We start from the raw sequence: 21,266 nt of genomic DNA, 5'->3' as shown, positions 1-21,266 counted from the left end.
AGAAGAGGGAGACACATGTTCAAGGACTCAACTACCCATGATTCATTCTCTAACATTGAGGAATACACATCATCAATCTCAAGATTCATCAAAAAATCCAGACATACCCCAACCAAAAACCCTGGACTAACGGAGAAATCCGTACCCTGCTGAGAGCCCGTACTGCAGCATTCAACGTCAGCAAAGTGAACCCCGATGACAATGTGTACAAGGCGAGCAGGTCCATTAGGAAAAGACTGGAATCACAATACGACAGTTCAGACACACAACCCATGTGGCAAAGACTACAGGCTCTTACGGACTACAGAGCCACAGGCAGCTCTGTGATGCCCACCGACTCCTCCCTCTTACGGACTACAGAGCCACAGGCAGCTGTGATGCCCACCGACTCCTCCCTCTTACGGACTACAGAGCCACAGGCAGCTGTGTGATGCCCACCCGACTCCTCCCTCTTACGGACTACAGAGCCACAGGCAGCTGTGTGATGCCCACCGACTCCTCCCCTCCCAGATGAGCTCAACACATTCTGTACCTGATATGAGACCACCCACACTGAGCCATCCAGGTGGGCTCTCGATGTCTCCGGACGACCAGGTGCTTCTGCTCTCCGAGGCTGACATGAGGAAAACTCTCAAGAGAGTGAATACTCACAAAGCCTCTGGCCCAGATTGAATCCCTGACCGCGTCCTCAGAGCGGACTCCGACCAGATGGCAGGCTTCTTCTCGGACATCTTCCAACATGGCGCTGTCTCATGCTGTAGCCCCACACACTTCAAGAAAACCACCACTGTTCCAGTGCCCAAGAACTATAACAGAGTGAGAACACCTTCATGATTCCTATATTGTATATGATAACAGAGTGTAGAACACCTTCAAGGACAGTCACATCACATGCATGATGCATTGTCTACCGTCACATCAATTTCTTACTTCCTTTTAGCTGAGAGAGGACTTGTGAGCTCTGTTTAATGCTCTGTTTAAAAATCATATTGAGATTGAGAAAGTCTAATTTCTTCTCCCCCCACCTGTCTGTGTGTGCGTGTTATCGTCTGAAGCAGATGCCGAACGGCGAGAGTCGCTTATCCAGCCACAACGTGTCTCCCCAGTACCGGATGCACTCCTACTACTCTGCTGCCTCCTACCTGAGCCAGGGCCTGGGGATGGGGACCACGGGGTTAGGCCAGGGGTTAGGCCAGGGATTAGGCCAGGGATTAGGCCAGGGATTAGGCCAGGGGTTAGGCCAGGGATTAGGCCAGGGATTAGGCCAGGGATTAGGCCAGGGATTAGGCCAGGGATTAGGCCAGGGATTAGGCCAGGGGTTGGGGACCACGGCAGCCTGTGTTCCCCCCATCTTCTCTCTGGAGGACAACAACACCTGCAATGAGACCAAGCAAGCCTGTGAGTAACACACACAGATATGTGTGCATGCATACACAGAGATACACATGCAACAACACTTGTAGACACACATACGCTATCACGTACAGTACCAGTCAAATATTTATAACACCTACTCATTCAAGGGTTTTTCTTTATTTTGTACTATTTTCTACATTGTAGAATAATAGTGAAGACATCAAAACTATGAAATAACACATATGGAATCATGTAGTAACCAAAAAAGTGTTAAACAAATCAAAATATATTTTATATTTGAGATTCTTCAAAGTAGCCACCCTTTGTCTTGATGACAGCTTTGCACACTCTTGGCATTCTCTCAACCAGCTTCACCTGGAATGCTTTTCCAACAGTCTTGAAGGAATTCCCACATATGCTGCACACTTGTTGGCTGCTTTTCCTTCACTCTGCGGTCCAACTCATCCCAAACCATCTCAATTTGGTTGAGGTCGGGGGATTGTGGAGGCCAGGTCATCTGATGCAGCACTCCATCACTCTCCTTCTTGGTCAAATAGCCCTTACACAGCCTAGAGGTGTGTTGGGTCATTGTCCTGTTGAAAAACAAATTATAGTCCCACTAAGTGCAAACCAGATGGGATTTTGTATCACTGCAGAATGCTTTGGTAGCCATGCTGGTTAAGTGTGTCTTGAATTCTAAATAAATCACAGACAGTGTCACCAGCAAAGCACCCCCCACACCATCACACCTCCTCCTCCATGCTTCACGGTTGGAACCACACATGCGGAGATCATCCGTTCACCTACGCTGCGTCTCACAAAGACACGGAGGTTGGAACAAAAAACCTCAAATTTGGACTCAAATAAAATAAAATAAAATGTTATTTGCCACATGTAGACATTACAGTGAAATGCTTACTTACAAGCCCTTAACCAACAATGCAAAGTAAAACAAATAAAAAAAGTGTTAAGCAAAAAAAATCAAAGCAAATAACTAAAGAGCAGCAGTAAAATAAAATAACAGTAGGGAGGCTATATACAGGGGGTACCGGTGCAGAGTCAATGTGCGGGGGCACCGGCTAGTCAAGGTAATTGAGGTCATATGTACATGTGGGTAGAGTTAAAGTGACTATGCATAAATAATAAACAAAGTAGCAGCAGAGTAAAATAGGGGATGGGGTGGGGGCAGTGCAAATTGTCCGGGTAGCCATGATTAGTTGTTCAGGAGTCTTATGGCTTGGGGGTAGAAGCTGTTGAGAAGCCTTTCGGACCTAGACTTGGCGCTCCGGTACCTCTTGCCGTGCGGTAGCAGAGAGAACAGTCTATGACTAGGGTAGCTGGAGTCTTTGACAATTTTGAGGGCCTTCCTCTGACACCGCCTGGTATAGAGGTCCTGGATGGCAGGAAGCTTGGCCCCAGTGATGTACTGGGCCATACGCACTACCCTCTGTAGTGCCTTGCGGTCGGAGGCCGAGCAGTTGCCATACCAGGCGGTGATGCAACCAGTCAGGATGCTCTCAATGGTGCAGCTGTATAACTTTTTTGAGGATCTGAGGACCCATGCCAAATCTTTTCAGTCTCCTGAGGGGGAATAGATGGTTGTAAAAGTCGTCTCAAATAAAACTGTGAAGGACCTCGGTGTTACTCTTGACCCTGATCTCTCTTTTGACGAACATATCAAGACTGTTTCAAGGACAGCTTTTTTTCCATCTACGTAACATTGCAAAAATCAGAAATTTTCTGTCCAAAAATGATGCAGAAAAATTAATCCATGCATTTGTTACTTCTAGGTTAGACTACTGCAATGCTCTATTTTTCCGGCTACCCGGATAAAGCACTAAATAAACTTCAGTTAGTGCTAAATACGGCTGCTACGAATCCTGACTAGAACCAAGAAATTTGATCATATTACTCCAGTGCTAGCTTCCCTACACTGGCTTCCTGTTAAGGCAAGGGCTGATTTCAAGGTTTTACTGTTAACCTATAAAGCGTTACATGGGCTTGCTTCTACCTATCTTTCCGAGTTGGTCCTGCCGTACATACCAATACGTACGCTACGGTCACAAGACGCAGGCCTCCTAATTGTCCCTAGAATTTCTAAGCAAACAGCGGGAGGCAGGGCTTTCTCCTATAGATCTCCATTTTTATGGAACAGTCTGCCCTACCCATGTGAGAGACGCAGACTCGGTCTCAACCTTTAAGTCTTTACTGAAGACTTATCTCTTCAGTAGGTCATATGATTGAGTGTAGTCTGGCCCAGGAGTGTGAAGGTGAACGGAAAGGCTGGAGCAACGAACAGCCCTTGCTGTCTCTGCCGGGCCGGTTCCCCTCTCCACTGGGGTTCTCTGCCTCTAACCCTGTTGCAGGGGCTGAGTCACTGGCTTGCTGGTGCTCTTTCATGCCGTCCCTGGGAGGGGTGCGTCACTTGAGTGGGTTGAGTTACTGACGTGATCTTCCTGTCTGGGTTGGCGCCCCCTTGGTTTGTGCTGTGGTGGAGACCTCTGTGGGCTATACTGGCCTTGTCTCAGGATTGTAAGTTGGTGGTTGGGGATATCCCTCTAGTGGTGCGGGGCTGTGCTTTGGCGGAGTGGGTGGGGTTATATCCTTCCTGTTTGGCCCTGTCCGGTGTTTCTTCGGATGGGGCCACAGTGTCTCCGGACCGCTCCTGTCTCAGCCTCCAGTATTTATGCTGCAGTAGTTTGTGTGTCGGGGGCTGGGGTTAGTTGGTTATACCTGGAGTACTTCTCCTGTCTTATCCAGTGTCCTGTGTGAATTTAAGTATGCTCTCTCTAATTCTCTCGTTCTCTCTTTCTCTCTGAGAACCTGAGCCCCTAGGACCATACGTCAGGACTACCGGGCATGATGACACCTTGCTGTCCCCAGTCCGCCTGGCCTTGCTGCTATTCCAGTTTCAACTGTTCTGCCTGCGGCTACGAAACCCCTACCTGTCCCAGACCTGCTGTTTTCAACTCTTTAATGATCGGCTATGAAAAGCCAACTGAGAGACCTGAGCCCTAGGACCATACGTCGGGACTACCGGCCGTGGTGACTCCTTGCTGTCCCCAGTCCGCCTGGCCTTGCTGCTATTCCAGTTTCAACTGTTCTGCCTGCGGTTATGGAACCCCTACCTGTCCCAGACCTGCTGTTTTCAACTCTTAATGATCGGCTATGAAAAGCCAACTGAGATTTATTCCTGATTATTATTTGACCATGCTTGTCACTTATGAACATTTTTGAACATCTTGGCATGGTTCTGTTATAATCTCCACCCGGCACAGCCAGAAGAGGACTGGCCACCCCCTCATAGCCTGGTTCCTCTCTAGGTTTCTTCCTAGGCTTTCGCCTTTCTAGGGAGTTTTCCTAGCCACCGTGCTTCTACACCTGCATTACTAGCTGTTTGGGGTTTTAGGCTGGGTTTCTGTACAGCACTTCGAGATATTAGCTGATGTAAGAAGGGCTATATAAAATAAAATTGATTGAAAAAATTGATTGAATAGGCTTTGTTGTGCCCTCTTCACGACTGTCTTGGTGTGTTTGGACCATGATAGATCGTTGGTGATGTGGACACCAAGGAACTTGAAGCTCTCAACCTGTTCCATTACAGCCCGTCGATGAGAATGGGGGCGTGCTCAGTCCTCTTTTTTTCCCTGTAGTCCATAATCATCTCCTTTGTCTCGATCACGTTGAGGGAGAGGTTGCTATCCTGGCACCACACGGCCAGGTCTCTGACCTCTCCCTATAGGCTGTCTCATCGTTGTCGGTGATCAGGCCTACCACTGTTGTGTTGTCGGCAAACTTAGTGATGGTGTTGAGTCGTGCCTGGCCATAAATATAATATAAATATACATGCAGTCATGGGTGAACAGGGGAGTACAGGAGGGGACTGAGCACGCACCCCTGAGGGGGCCCCGTGTTGAGGATCAGCGTGGCAGATGTGTTGTTACCTACCCTTACCACCTGGGGCGGCCGTCAGGAAATCCAGGATCCAGTTGCAGAGGGAGGTGTTTAGTCCCAGGATCCTTAGCTTAGTGATGAACTTTGAGGGCACTATGGTGTTGAACGCTGAGCTGTAGTCAATGAATAGCATTCTCACGTAGGTGTTCCTCTTGTCCAGGTGGGAAAGGGGCAGTGTGGAGTGCAATAGAGAGTTGCATCATCTGTGGATCTGTTGGGGCGGTATGCAAATTGGAGTGGGTCTAGGGTTTCTGGGATAATGGTGTTGATGTGAGCCATGACCAGCTTTTCAAAGCACTTCATGGCTACAGACGTGAGTGCTACGGGTCGGTAGTCATTTAGGCAGGTTACCTTAGTGTTCTTCTGCACAGGGACTATGGTGGTCTGTTTGAAACATGTTGGTATTACAGACTCAGTCAGGGAGAGGTTGAATGTTGAAAATGTCAGTGAAGACACTTGGCAGTTTGTCAGCACATGCTTGGAGTACACGTCCTGGTAATCCGTCTGGCCCTGCAGCCTTGTGAATGTTGACCTGTTTAAAGGTCTTACTCACATCGGCTACGGAGAGTGTGATCACATAGTCATCCGGAACAGCTGGTGCTCTCATGCATGCTTCAGTGTTGCTTGCCTTGAAGCGAGCATAGAAGTGATTTAGCTCGTCTGGTAGGCTTGTGTCAGAGCCAGTGTAGAACGATTCAATCTTAGTCCTGTATTCACTCTTTGCCTGTTTGATGGTTCATCGGAGGGCATAGCGGGATTTCTTATAAGCGTCCGAGTTAGTGTCCCGCTCCTTGAAAGCGGCAGCTCTACCCTTTAGCTCAGTGCGGATGTTGCCTGTAATACATGGCTTCTGGTTGGGGTATGTACGTACGGTCACTGTGGGGACGACATCATCGATGCACTTATTGATGAAGCCAGTGACTGATGTGGTGTATTCCTCAATGCCATCGGAAGAATCCCGGAACATATTCCAGTCTGTGCTAGCAAAACAGTCCTGTAGCTTAGCATTTGCGTCATCTGACCACTTTTTTATTAACCCAGTCACTGGTGCTTCCTACTTTAGTTTTTGCATGTAAGCAGGAATCAGGAGGATATAGTTATGGTCAGATTTGCCAAATGGAGGGCGAGGGAGAGCTTTGTATGCGTCTCTGTGTGTGGAGTAAAGGTAGTCTAACGATTTTTTCCCTCTGGTTGCACAATTAACATGCTGGTAGAAATTAGGTAGAACGGATTTAAGTTTCCCTGCATTAAAGTCCCCGGCCACTAGGAGCGCTGCTTCTGGATGATTGTTTTCCTGTTTACTTATGGCCTTATACAGCTCATTGAGTGCAGTCTTAGTGCCAGAATTGGTTTGTGGTAGTATATAGACAGCTATGAAAAATATAGATGAAAACTCTCTTGGTAGATATTGTGGTCTACAGCTTACCATGAGATACTCTACCTCAGGTGAGCAAAACCTTAAGACTTCCTTAGTATTAGATTTTTTTGCACCAGCTGTTGTTTACAAATATACATAGACCGCCACCCCTTGTCTTACCAGAGGCTGCTGTTCTATCCTGCCGATGTAGTGTATATCCCGCTAGCTGTATGTTATCCATGTCGTCGTTCAGCCACGACTCGGTGAAACATAATATATTACAGTTTTTAATGTCCTGTTGGTAGGATAACCGTAATCTTAGGTCATCAATTTATTTTCAAATGATTGAAGATTGGCTAATAGGATTGATGGGAGAGGCAGTTTACTCGCTCGCCGTCGGATCCTTACAAGGCACCCGACCTACGCCCACAATATCTCCGTCTCTTCCTCACGCGAATGACGGGGATTTGGACCTTTGTCGGTGTCAGAGCGGGCGTAGGTGTGGTGTAGGAATCAGATGCAGGACACAGATGCTAGTCCAAAAATACTTTAGTAAAGTCCACAGAATGAACGGCTACAAACAGAGCCGGAGGCACGAGAAAAATAACGCACTCAGCGTATAAATGCAAAACACGCACAACAAGTGAGGACTCTCTATCTAAAACAGAATAGAGCACAAACTGACTGGAAGCACCTGCTGACAAGGAACAACTACACACAACCACAAGACAGAAACAACGAGAACTTAAAGGACACATAATCAAGACAAAATGAGAAACAGGTGTACCAAAACAGACCAAACCAAACAAACACAGAAACAACGAATGGTGGCAGCTAGTACTCCGGGGACGACGACCGCCGAAGCCTGCCCGAACAAGGAGAAGGAGCAGCCTCGGCAGAAACCGTGACAGTCGGGTGTCTGTAGGATATCCTTCGCGTCCGACTCGTTGAAGATAAAATCTTCGTCCAATACGAGGTGAGTAATCGCTGTCCTGATATTCAGAAGCTCTTTTTGGTTATAAGAGACGATGGCAGAAACATTATGTACAGAATAAATTACAAAAACGCCAAAAAACACACCTAATAGTACAATTGGTTAGAGGGCTGTAAAACGACAGCCATCCTCTCCGGCGCCATTCAGACCAAAGGACAGATTTCCACCGGTCTAATGTCCATTGCTCGTGTTTCTTGGCCCAAGCAGGTCTCCTTCTTCTTATTGGTGTCCTTTAGTAGTGGTTTATATGCAGCAATTCGACCATGAAGGCCTGATTCACACAGACCCCTCTGAACAGTTGATGTTGAGATGTGTCTGTTACATTTATTTTGGCTGTAATCTGAGGCTGGTAACTCTAATGAACTTATCCTCTGCAGCAGAGGTAACTCTGGGTCTTCTTTTCCTGTGGCGGTCCTCATGAGAGCCAGTTTCATCATAGCGCTTGCTGGTTTTTGCGACTGCACTTGAAGAAACTTTCAAAGTTCTTGAAATGTTCCGTATTGACTGACCTTCACGTCTTAAAGTAATGATGGACTGTTGTTTCTCTTTGCTTATTTGAGCTGTTCTTTCCATAATATGGACTTGGTCTTTTACCAAATAGGGCTATCTTTTATATACCCCCCCCTACCTTGTCACAGCACAACTGATTGACTCAAACACATTAAGAAGGAAACAAATTCCACAAATTAACTTTTAAGAAGGCACACCTGTTAATTGAAATTCATTCCAGGTGACTACCTCATGAAGCTGATTGAGAGAATGCCAAGAGTGTGCAAAGCTGTCATCAAGACAAAGGGTGGCTACTTTGAAGAATTTCAAATATAAAACATATTTTGATTACTACATGATTCCATATGTGTTATTTCATAGTTTTGATGTCTTCACTATTATTCTACAATGTAGAAAATAGTAAAAATAAAGAAAAATGTTTAAATGAGTAGGTGTTATAAAACTTTTGATTGGTACTGTATACACACACACACACACACACACACACACACAGACACACATTTACACACTTACATTCCCTCTGATTCTCTGGCCCATCCTGAATCCGGACTTTATCCAGAGAGGGGTTGGGTTCATCCGGGGGAGGTCCCAATGGCTCCGTAAAAGTGATACAAATAAAGTAAAAAGTCCTACGTTTTATTATGGCCATTTGTACTGTTAGTCCTACTCAGCAGTATCCTAATAGCTGTACTGTTAGTCCTACTCAGCAGTATCCTAATAGCTGTACTGTTAGTCCTACTCAGCAGTATCCTAATAGCTGTACTGTTAGTCCTACTCAGCAGTATCCTAATAGCTGTACTGTTAGTCCTACTCAGCAGTATCCTAATAGCTGTACTGTTAGTCCTACTCAGTAGTATCCTAATAGCTGTACTGTTAGTCCTACTCAGCAGTATCCTAATAGCTGTACTGTTAGTCCCTACTCAGCAGTATCCTAATAGCTGTACTGTTAGTCCTACTCAGCAGTATCCTAATAGCTGTACTGTTAGTCCTACTCAGCAGTATCCTAATAGCTGTACTGTTAGTCCTACTCAGCAGTATCCTAATAGCTGTACTGTTAGTCCTACTCAGCAGTATCCTAATAGCTGTACTTGTTAGTCCTACTCAGCAGTATCCTAATAGCTGTACTGTTAGTCCTACTCAGCAGTATCCTAATAGCTGTACTGTTAGTCCTACTCAGCAGTATCCTAATAGCTGTGTTCAAACACTTCCAGACCTGTCTACATGCAGATATAGCCATGCAGATATAGCCAGATATAGCCAGATATAGCCAGATATAGCCAGATATAGTCAGATATAGCCAGATATAGCCATGCAGATATAGCCAGATATAGCCAGATATAGTCAGATACTGCGACCTGGTCAAGATAAAGCAAAGTAGTGCAATAAAAAACAACACAGAGTTACATATATATAGCCAGATATAGCCATGCAGATATAGCCAGATATAGTCAGATATAGCCAGATATAGCCAGATATAGCCAGATATAGTCAGATATAGCCAGATATAGCCAGATATAGCCATGCAGATATAGCCAGATATAGCCAGATATAGTCAGATATAGCCAGATATAGCCATGCAGATATAGCCAGATATAGCCATGCAGATATAGCCAGATATAGTCATGCAGATATAGCCAGATATAGTCATGCAGATATAGCCAGATATAGTCAGATATAGCCATGCAGATATAGCCAGATATAGTCAGATATAGCCAGATATAGTCATGCAGATATAGCCAGATATAGCCAGATATAGTCAGATATAGCCAGATATAGTCATGCAGATATAGCCAGATATAGCCAGATATAGCCAGATATAGTCAGATATAGCCAGATATAGCCAGATATAGTCAGATATAGCCAGATATAGCCAGATATAGTCATGCAGATATAGTCAGATATAGCCAGATATAGCCAGATATAGCCATGCAGATATAGCCAGATATAGCCATGCAGATATAGCCAGATATAGTCATGCAGATATAGTCAGATATAGTCAGATATAGCCAGATATAGCCATGCAGATATAGCCAGATATAGCCATGCAGATATAGCCAGATATAGTCATGCAGATATAGCCAGATATAGCCAGATATAGCCAGATATAGCCAGATATAGTCATGCAGATATAGTCAGATATAGCCAGATATAGTCAGATATAGCCAGATATAGTCAGATATAGCCAGATATAGTCAGATATAGCCAGATATAGTCAGATATAGTCATGCAGATATAGTCAGATATAGCCAGATATAGCCAGATATAGCCAGATATAGCCAGATATAGTCATGCAGATATAGTCAGATATAGCCAGATATAGTCAGATATAGCCAGATATAGCCAGATATAGTCATGCAGATATAGCCAGATATAGTCAGATATAGCCAGATATAGCCAGATATAGTCAGATATAGCCAGATATAGCCAGATATAGTCATGCAGATATAGCCAGATATAGCCAGATATAGTCAGATATAGTCAGATATAGCCAGATATAGCCATGCAGATATAGCCAGATATAGCCATGCAGATATAGCCAGATATAGTCATGCAGATATAGTCAGATATAGTCAGATATAGCCAGATATAGTCAGATATAGCCAGATATAGCCAGATATAGCCAGATATAGTCAGATATAGCCAGATATAGTCAGATATAGCCAGATATAGCCAGATATAGTCAGATATAGCCAGATATAGCCAGATATAGCCATGCAGATATAGCCAGATATAGTCAGATATAGCCAGATATAGTCAGATATAGTCAGATATAGTCAGATATAGCCAGATATAGTCAGATATAGTCAGATATAGCCAGATATAGCCAGATATAGCCATGCAGATATAGCCAGATATAGCCAGTTATAGTCAGATATAGCCAGATATAGCCAGATATAGCCATGCAGATATAGCCAGATATAGCCAGATATAGCCAGATATAGCCATGCAGATATAGCCAGATATAGCCAGTTATAGTCAGATATAGCCAGATATAGCCAGATATAGTCAGATATAGCCAGATATAGCCAGATATAGCCATGCAGATATAGCCAGATATAGCCAGATATAGTCAGATATAGCCAGATATAGCCAGATATAGCCATGCAGATATAGCCAGATATAGCCATGCAGATATAGCCAGATATAGTCATGCAGATATAGCCAGATATAGCCAGATATAGCCAGATATAGTCAGATATAGCCAGATATAGCCATGCAGATATAGTCATGCAGATATAGCCAGATATAGTCAGATATAGCCAGATATAGCCAGATATAGCCATGCAGATATAGCCAGATATAGCCAGTTATAGTCAGATATAGCCAGATATAGCCAGATATAGCCAGATATAGCCATGCAGATATAGCCAGATATAGCCATGCAGATATAGCCAGATATAGTCATGCAGATATAGCCAGATATAGCCAGATATAGTCAGATATAGCCAGATATAGTCAGATATAGCCAGATATAGCCAGATATAGCCATGCAGATATAGCCAGATATAGCCATGCAGATATAGCCAGATATAGTCATGCAGATATAGCCAGATATAGCCAGATATAGCCAGATATAGTCAGATATAGCCAGATATAGCCAGATATAGCCATGCAGATATAGTCATGCAGATATAGCCAGATATAGCCAGATATAGCCAGATATAGTCAGATATAGTCATGCAGATATAGCCAGATATAGCCAGATATAGCCAGATATAGCCAGATATAGTCATGCAGATATAGCCAGATATAACCAGATATAGCCAGATATAGTCAGATATAGTCATGCAGATATAGCCAGATATAACCAGATATAGCCAGATATAGCCAGATATAGCCATGCAGATATAGTCATGCAGATATAGCCAGATATAACCAGATATAGCCAGATATAGCCAGATATAGCCATGCAGATATAGCCAGATATAGCCAGATATAACCAGATATAGTCAGATATAGCCAGATATAGCCAGATATAACCAGATATAGCCAGATATAGTCAGATATAGTCATGCAGATATAGCCAGATATAACCAGATATAGCCAGATATAGCCAGATATAGTCATGCAGATATAGTCAGATATAGCCAGACATAGCCAGATATAGTCAGATATAGCCAGATATAGCCAGATATAGTCAGATATAGCCATGCAGATATAGCCAGATATAGCCATGCAGATATAGCCAGATATAGCCAGATATAGTCAGATATAGCCATGCAGATATAGCCAGATATAGCCAGATATAGTCAGATATAGTCATGCAGATATAGCCAGATATAGTCAGATATAGTCATGCAGATATAGCCAGATATAGCCAGATATAGCCAGATATAGCCATGCAGATATAGCCAGATATAGCCATGCAGATATAGCCAGATATAGCCAGATATAGTCAGATATAGCCATGCAGATATAGCCAGATATAGCCAGATATAGTCAGATATAGTCATGCAGATATAGCCATATATAGCCAGATATAGTCAGATATAGTCAGATATAGCCAGATATAGTCAGATATAGCCAGATATAGCCAGATATAGCCATGCAGATATAGCCAGATATAGCCAGATATAGCCAGATATAGTCAGATATAGCCAGATATAGCCAGATATAGCCATGCAGATATAGCCAGATATAGCCAGAAATAGCCAGATACAGACATCCAGATATAGTCAGATATAGCCAGATATAGCCAGATATAGCCAGATATAGTCAGATATAGTCATGCAGATATAGCCAGATATAGCCAGATATAGCCAGATATAACCAGATATAGCCAGATATAGTCAGATATAGCCAGATATAGCCAGATATAGCCAGATATAGCCAGATATAGTCAGATATAGCCAGATATAGCCAGATATAGCCAGATATAGCCATGCAGATATAGCCAGATATTGCCAGATATAGCCAGATATAGTGGACTTCTTGGTTCTTGTTAATACCTCTGTTAGATATACTATTATTTGTTTTATTACAGAGTTAAATAGTTACCAATTAATTAAATAATGAGTTACTAATTAATCAAATAGTTAGTTACCAATTAGTCTAATAGACATTCACTCCTAGTAAAAGCCCTGTATGACAAATGTTTACCTGACAGGCAGTAACATGGCAATAGTCAGTCAGTCAGACAGCCAATCAGACAGCCAGTCAGTCAGACAGCCAATCAGACAGCCAGACAGTCAGTCAGTCAGACAGCCAGAGAACCAGCCAGTCAAACAGTCAGACAGCCAATCAGACACCCAGACAGTCAGACAGACAGACAGTCAGCCAGTCAGTCAGTCAGTCAGTCGGACAGCCAGAGAACCAGCCAGTCAAACAGTCAGACAGCCAATCAGACACCCAGACAGTCAGACAGCCAGACAGTCAGCCAGTCAGTCAGTCAGTCGGACAGCCAGAGAACCAGCCAATCAGACAGCCAGACAGCCAGTTAATCAGCCAGACAGCCAGTTAGACAGCCAGCCAGACAGCCAGTCAGAGAGCCAGTCTGACAGCCAATCAGTCAACCAGCCAGCCAGCCAGACAGCCAGTCAGAGAGCCAGTCTGACAGCCAATCAGTCAACCAGCCAGCCAGCCAGACAGCCAGTCAGAGAGCCAGACATCCAGCCAGTCAGTCAGCCAGCCAGCCAGCCAGACAGCCAGACAGCCAGTCAGAGAGCCAGACATCCAGCCAGTCAGTCAGCCAGCCAGCCAGCCAGCCAGACAGCCAGTCAGAGAGCCAGTCAGAGAGCCAGACATCCAGCCAGACAGCCAGACAGAGAGCCAGTCTGACAGCCAATCAGTCAACCAGCCAGCCAGCCAGACAGCCAGTCAGAGAGCCAGACATCCAGCCAGTCAGTCAGCCAGTCAGCCAGTCAGAGAGCCAGACATCCGGCCAGTCAGCCAGCCAGCCAGCCAGACAGCCAGTCAGAGAGCCAGACATCCAGCCAGCCAGACAGCCAGTCAGACAGTCAGAGAGCCAGACATCCAGTCAGACAGTCAACCTCATTGAGGAGATATCTAAGGGCACCTGGTGGGCGATAGATTACAATAATGTTAAGCTTGAGTGGACAGCATGGAATTCAAATGAGGAGATGGAGAGGGAGAAAAGAGAAAACCTCCATTTAGGAGAAATGAGAAGCCCTCTGCCACCACCACGATGACCAGATGCTCTCGGACTATGAGAGAAAACGTAGTCAGATGAAGACAGAGCAGCTGGAGTAGCAGTGTTCTCTGGGGTGATCCATATCTCTGTCAGGCTCAGTTCCAAGCGCTGCCAGAGACCAGGACAGCTCCGCTATATTCATTAGAGTGGTCCTCTGTGTGTTGGACATGGATATGGTAGTTCTTAGTTGTGTTGTATTTCCAGCATATTTGGAAGTGGTAATAATCACCAGACCTTCCAGTTGTTTCGGAGCTGGTCTGTTTACTGAAAGGAGGGAAAGTTTGGCACATTGACCTTGTACAGTCCTGCACAGTCAGTCAGCCTGGTTATCTAAACAGGGTTAGAGAACTGGTTATCAGAGTAGTGTCCCCCTCCTCTTCCTCTCTCCTCTTCCTTTTGCCTCTTCCTTCTCTTCTCCTCTCCTCCTCCTCCTCCTCTCCTCCTCCTCCTCCTCCTCCTCCTCCTCCTCCTCCTCCCTCCTCTCCTCTCTCCTCCTCCTCCTCCTCCCTCCTCCTCCTCCCTCCTCCTCCTCCTCCTCCTCCTCCTCCTCCTCCTCCTCCTCCTTTCTCCTCTCCTCCTCCTGCTCCTCCTCCTCCTCCTCCTCCTCCTCTCTCCTCTCCTCCTCCTCCTCCTCCTCCTCCTCCTCCTCCTCCTCCTCCTCCTCCTCCTCTCTCCTCTGTGGCACCACACCAACAGGTCACTATGTCTGTCACTACCAGTGATACCGGCGGCACAACTAGTGCCAGATCCTTGCCTCCCTTCTGCCGGTTCCCAGGCGGGCACTGTGCCGTTGGCGGTGTTCTGTGCCGTACCTAACCCCCAGAACACCATGAACATAATGCCTCCACCGGGCCGGCACTCCTCTGACCCTGGCCTTGACATTCCACCTAGCTGGCCAAGGGACTGTCACTGGGAGAGAGAGACTGGGTCTGTATTAGAATGAAGATGCTAGTCTTGTTACGTGAGAATTATTTTCAGTTGAAGAAAGACACCTCTGTGTTCCAGACAGTCTTTTTACAATGTCATGTTGTTGTAATTTGATATCAAAATATACACTATATATACAACAGAATGTGGACAACCCTTCAAATTTGTGGATTTGTCCATTTCAGCCACACCTGTTGCTGACAGGTGAATAGAATTGAGCACACAGCCATGCAATCTCCATAGACAAACATTGGCAGTAGAATGGCCTTATTGAAGAGTTCAGTGACTTTCAACGTGGCACCGCCATAGGATGCCAAATATCCAACAAGTCAGTTCGTCAGATTTCTGCCCTGCTAGAGCTGCCCGGTCAACTGTAAGTGCTGTTATTGTGAAGTGGAAACGTCTAGGAGCAACAACGGCTCAGTCGCGAAGTGGAAGGCCACACAAGCTCACAGAACGGGGCTGCCGAGTGCTGAAGCTCATAGCGCGCAAAAACATTGTCTGTCCTCGGTTGCAACACTCACTACCGAAAGTTCCAAACTGCCTCTGGAAGCAACGTCAGCACAAGAACTGTTCGTTGGGAGCTTCATGAAACGGGGTTCCATGGCCGAGCAGCCGCACACAAGCCTAAGGTCACCATGCGCAATGCCAAGCGTTGCCTGGAGTGGTGTAAAGCTCGCTGCCATTGGACTCTGGAGCAGTGGAAACGCGTTCTCTGGAGTGATGAATCACGCTTCACCATCTGGCAGTCCGACGGACAAATCTGGGTTTGCCAGGATGCCAGGAGAACGCTACCTGCCCCAATGCATAGTGCCAACTGTAAAGTTTGGTGGAGGAGGAATAATGGTCTGGGGCTGTTTTTTCACGGTTCGGGCTAGGCCCCATAGTTCCAGTGAAGGGAAATCTTAATGCTACAGCATACACTGACATTCTAGACGATTCTGTGCTTCCAACTTTGTGGCAACTGTTTGGTGAAAGCCCGTTCCTGTTTCAGCATGACAATGCCCCCGTGCACAAAGTGAGGTCCATACAGAAATGGTTTGTCAAGTTCGGTGTGGAAGAACTTGACTGGCCTGCACAGAGCCCTGACCTCAACCCCATTGAACACCTTTGGGATGAATTGGAACGCCAACTGCGTGCCAGGCCTAATCGCCCAACATCAGTGCCCATCCTCACTAATGCTCTTGTGGCTGAATGGAAGCAAGTCCCCGCAGCAATGTTCCAACATCTAGTGGAAAGCCTTCCCAGAAGAGTGGAGGCTGTTATAGCAGCAAAGGGGGACAAACTTCATTTTAATGCCCATGATTTTGGAATGAGATGTTCAACGAGCAGGTGTCCACATACTGCTGGTCATGTAGCAGGTGTCCACATACTGCTGGTCATGTAGCAGGTGTCCACATACTGCTGGTCATGTAGCAGGTGTCCACATACTGCTGGTCATGTAGCAGGTGTCCACATACTGCTGGTCATATAGCAGGTGTCCACATACTGCTGGTCATGTAGCAGGTGTCCACATACTGCTGGTCATGTAGCAGGTGTCCACATGGTGCCAGTGATGACGGGGAGGGGGGACATGGTGCCAGTACTGAGGGGAGGGGGGACATGGTGCCAGTACTGAGGGGGGACATGGTGCCAGTACTGTTGGGTGGGGGGACATGGTGCCAGTACTGAGGGGGAGGGGGACATGGTGCCAGTGCTGAGGGGAGGGGGGACATGGTCCCAGTGATGAGGGGAAAGGGGGACATGGTGCCAGTGATGAGGGGGACATGGTGCCAGTGCTGAGGGGGAGGGGGGACATGGTGCCAGTGATGAGGGGAAAGGGGGGACATGGTGCCAGTACTGAGGGGAAAGGGGGACATGGTGCCAGTGCATGGGGGAGGGGGGACATGGTGCCAGTACTGAGGGGGAGGGGGGACATGGTGCCAGTGCTGAGGGGGAGGGGGGACATGGTGCCAGTGCTGAGGGGGAGGGGGACATGGTGCCAGTGATGAGGGGAGAGGGGGAGATGGTGCCAGTGATGAGGGGGGACATGGTGCTGAGGGGGAGGGGGGACATGGTGCCAGTGATGAGGGGAAAGGGGGACATGGTGCCAGTACTGAGGGGAAAGGGGGACATGGTGCCAGTGCTGAGGGGGAGGGGGACATGGTGCCAGTGATGAGGGGAAAGGGGACATGGTGCCAGTACTGAGGGGAAAGGGGGACATGGTGCCAGTGCATAGGGGGAGGGGGGGACATGGTGCCAGTACTGAGGGGAGGGGGGACATGGTGCCAGTACTGTGGGGAGGGGGACATGGTGCCAGTGATGAGGGGGAGGGGGACATGGCAACCATCTTTGTTTGTGGGGGAACCTGTCTCTGCTGCTGGTGCTAGCTAGGTCTAGCTTAGCTCAAAGCCAGCAGAAAAAGTAAAACATCTGTGTGGAGTCTGTGCTCCCGTTTGGTGGTTGACTGTAGGTGTATTAACTCATTAACTCCTCTTGTTTTTTCCTAGCTGCCTTGTTATTCATCCACCATTGCGAGCAAAACATTTTAGCAGCCGCCCTCTTGCCACTTGACAGCAGAGAGAAAATTTTTACGTTTTAGAGTTAATTTTGTGTAATACTACAGATTTTGCCATTGGACGTAGAGAAAATGTTGCAGTTTTAAAGGAAGTTTGCTGTAATTCTACACATTATGCCATAGGATGGAGAGAAATTTAATATTATACAGTAACTAGCTAGTCTTTAAAATATAGCTACCTATTATATAGCCACTTACAGTGAGGGGGAAAAGGATTTGATCCCTGCTGATTTTGTGCGTTTGCCCACTGACAAAGACATGATCAGTCTATAATTTTAATGGTAGGTTTATTTGAACAGTGAGAGACAGAATAATAACAAAAAATCCAGAAACACGCATTTACATTTTTTTATAAATTCATTTGCATTTTGATGAGGGAATAAGTATTTGACCCCTCTGCAAAACATGACTTAGTACTTGGTGGCAAAACCCTTGTTGGCAATCACAGAGGTCAGACGTTTCTTGTAGTTGGCCACCAGGTTTGCACACATCTCAGGAGGGATTTTGTCCCACTCCTCTTTGCAGATCTTCTCCAAGTCATTAAGGTTTCGAGGCTGACGTTTGGCAACTCGAACCTTCAGCTCCCTCCACAGATTTCTCCCTGGGTGGTGGTGGAGACGGCCATGACGGTCTGTCCTGTCTGTCTGTCTGTCTGTCTGTCTGTCTGTCTGTCTGCCTGTCTGTCTGTCTGTCTAACCCACCTGTCTCTCTGTGTCTCCCTGCAGCCTTCTCCCCGGTCAGCGGAGGTGGTAACGGCCATGACTGTCTGTCTGTCTGTCTGTCTGTCTAACCCACCTGTCTCTCTGTGTCTCCCTGCAGCCTTCTCCCCGGTCAGCGGAGGTGGTAACGGCCATGACGGTCTGTCCTGTCTGTCCATCAGCTCTGAGGGGAAGACTGAGTGTGACCAGGGACAGGGTTTTACTGTCGACTCCATCATAGAGGGAAACAACAAATAACCAGAGCGAGGAAGAGGAAGAGGAAGAGGAGGAGGAAGAGGAGGAGGGAAACAACAAATAACCAGAGCGAGGAAGAGGAAGAGGAAGAGGAGGAGGAAGATGAGGAGGGAAACAACAAATAACCAGAGCGAGGAAGAGGAAGAGCAGGAGGAAGAGGAGGAGGGAAACAATCTAAAATCACACCCTCTTTTGAAATATAATATAATTGTTGAAATAAAGGTTTTGTTTCTGTAAACCTTCTTCCAATGTTGTCATTATGAAGATATCGGAAGTGTCGTTATCTTTCCAGTTATATGAGAGGCTCTATAGAAATGGTTCTGGTGAGGCCATGGGGAAGGTGAACAGACAGGTAGTTATGTTGCCTCCCTAGCTCTATGCCAGTCTATACCAGTCTATACCAGTCTATACCAGTCTATACCAGCCTATGCCAGTCTATACCAGTCTATACCAGCCTATACCAGTCTATACCAGTCTATACCAGTCAATACCAGTCTATACCAGTCAATATCAGTCTATACCAGTCTATACCAGTTTATACCAGTCTATACCAGTCTATACCAGTCTATACCAGCCTATACCAGTCAATACCAGTCAATACCAGTCTATACCAGTCTATACCAGCCTATACCAGTCTATACCAGTCAATACCAGTCTATACCAGTCTATACCAGTCTATACCAGTCTATACCAGCCTATACCAGTCTATACCAGTCTATACCAGTCAATATCAGTCTATACCAGTCTATACCAGTCAATACCAGTCTATACCAGTCTATACCAGTCTATACCAGTCAATACCAGTCTATACCAGTCTATACCAGTCTATACCAGCCTATACCAGTCAATACCAGTCTATACCAGTCTATACCAGTCTATACCAGTCAATACCAGTCTATACCAGTCTATACCAGTCTATACCAGCCTATACCAGTCTATACCAGCCTATACCAGTCTATACCAGTCTATACCAGTCTATATCGGTATATACCAGTCTATACCAGTCTATACCAGTCAATACCAGTCAATATCAGTCTATACCGGTATATACCAGTCAATATCAGTCTATATCGGTATATACCAGTCTATAGCAGTCTATAGCAGCCTATATCAGTCTATACCAGCCTATACCAGTCTATACCAGTCTATACCAGTCTATATCGGTATATACCAGTCTATACCAGTCTATACCAGTCAATACCAGTCAATATCAGTCTATACCGGTATATACCAGTCAATATCAGTCTATATCGGTATATACCAGTCTATAGCAGCCTATAGCAGCCTATATCAGTCTATAGCAGTCAGTCTCTACCAGTCAGTATTTACCTGTCTGTACCAGTCTATATGGGTTATATCAGTCTATAACAGAGTATACTAGTTTTTATCAGTCTTTACCAGTCTATATCTGTCTACCAGTCTACCAGTCTTGTATTGATACTGTTCTGAGTTCTATCTCAGCACTATGAAGTGTCCTCCATGTTTCTGTCCCCCATCCAAACACATCATTTAACCTGCTGGTTGATATACACAGATGATTTGCAAATGATATTTAATAAACAGTATTTCAGAATATTCATTCCCAGAACAGCAAGACCCTTTAACAGAATATTCACTTTTGTTATTTTGCTTTAAAAATAGCATCTAAGCTTCCATACATGTCCTGTTTTGTTGACTTTCATAGTGCACAGCAGCTTAATGGTTGTATTCATTAGGTAGATTGTGTTGTTTAAAATCTCTGAAAATATATCAGCAATAAGCCTAAGATTGTTGAGTTTAATACTAATGCACTGTGTTTCTGTTTGTGTGTTTTATGGCCGTTGATTTTGAATGACACATTACAAAACTGTTTATTCTTAGTTATGTTTTAATAAAACAGCAACAAATGTCATTTGGAACCTTGGAGTTTATGTAGCTACACGTTCTAAAGAAATAAAACGGTTATTGATGACAGAGTTGAAATGTGATTGTGTGTAGGGGACCAAGATATAAAACAGAAAAATTAAATGACTTGTAATTTCTTTAGCCGCTATGAAAACATTCATTTGATTCTGGCCCCCGTCTGTCGTTATCAATAACAACAACATCTTGTCTTTTATTAAATACACTTACTCTTAATTTCATCCACCAGTGGTTTTTACAGAGAATAATGTGGCGTTACCTACAGTGGGGCAAAAAAGTATTTAGTCAGCCACCAATTGTGCAAGTTCTCCCACTTAAAAAGATGAGAGAGGCCTGTAATTTTCATCATAGGTACACGTCAACTATGACAGACAAATTGAGGAAAAAAATCCAGAAAATCCCATTGTAGGATTTTCCAATGAATTTATTTGCAAATTATGGTGGAAAATAAGTATTTGGTCACCTACAAACAAGCAAGATTTCTGGCTCTCACAGACCTGTAACTTCTTCTTTCAGAGGCTCCTCTGTCCTCCACTCGTTACCTGTATTAATGGCACCTGTTTGAACTTGTTATCAGTATAAAATACACCTGTCCACAACCTCAA

At 45.4% G+C, this 21,266-nt stretch overlaps 1 protein-coding gene across 2 annotated transcripts in view; it reads left to right on the top strand.

The window, feature by feature from the left end:
• The window catches only part of LOC121584344 (doublesex- and mab-3-related transcription factor 1), a 39,958-nt gene extending 20,525 nt beyond the window's left edge, over positions 1 to 19,433 (top strand). The window contains exons 4-5 of one of the 2 annotated variants that reach the window (XM_045225596.1): positions 1,059 to 1,398; positions 18,626 to 19,433. In XM_045225596.1, the coding sequence (XP_045081531.1) occupies positions 1,059 to 1,398; positions 18,626 to 18,762 (477 nt within the window). In that variant the 3' untranslated portion in view covers positions 18,763 to 19,433. Of the gene's footprint in view, positions 1 to 1,055; positions 1,399 to 18,625 lie in introns of both variants that reach the window. The other variant, XM_045225595.1, reaches the window with a different exon arrangement.
• The last annotated feature ends 1,833 nt before the right edge of the window (positions 19,434 to 21,266 follow it).

This window comes from Coregonus clupeaformis, chromosome 16 (genome assembly GCF_020615455.1).
Source record: "Coregonus clupeaformis isolate EN_2021a chromosome 16, ASM2061545v1, whole genome shotgun sequence".
NCBI lineage: Eukaryota > Metazoa > Chordata > Actinopteri > Salmoniformes > Salmonidae > Coregonus > Coregonus clupeaformis.
Note: the sequence above shows the minus strand (reverse complement) of the source record. Positions and strands in the feature narration are given on the sequence as shown.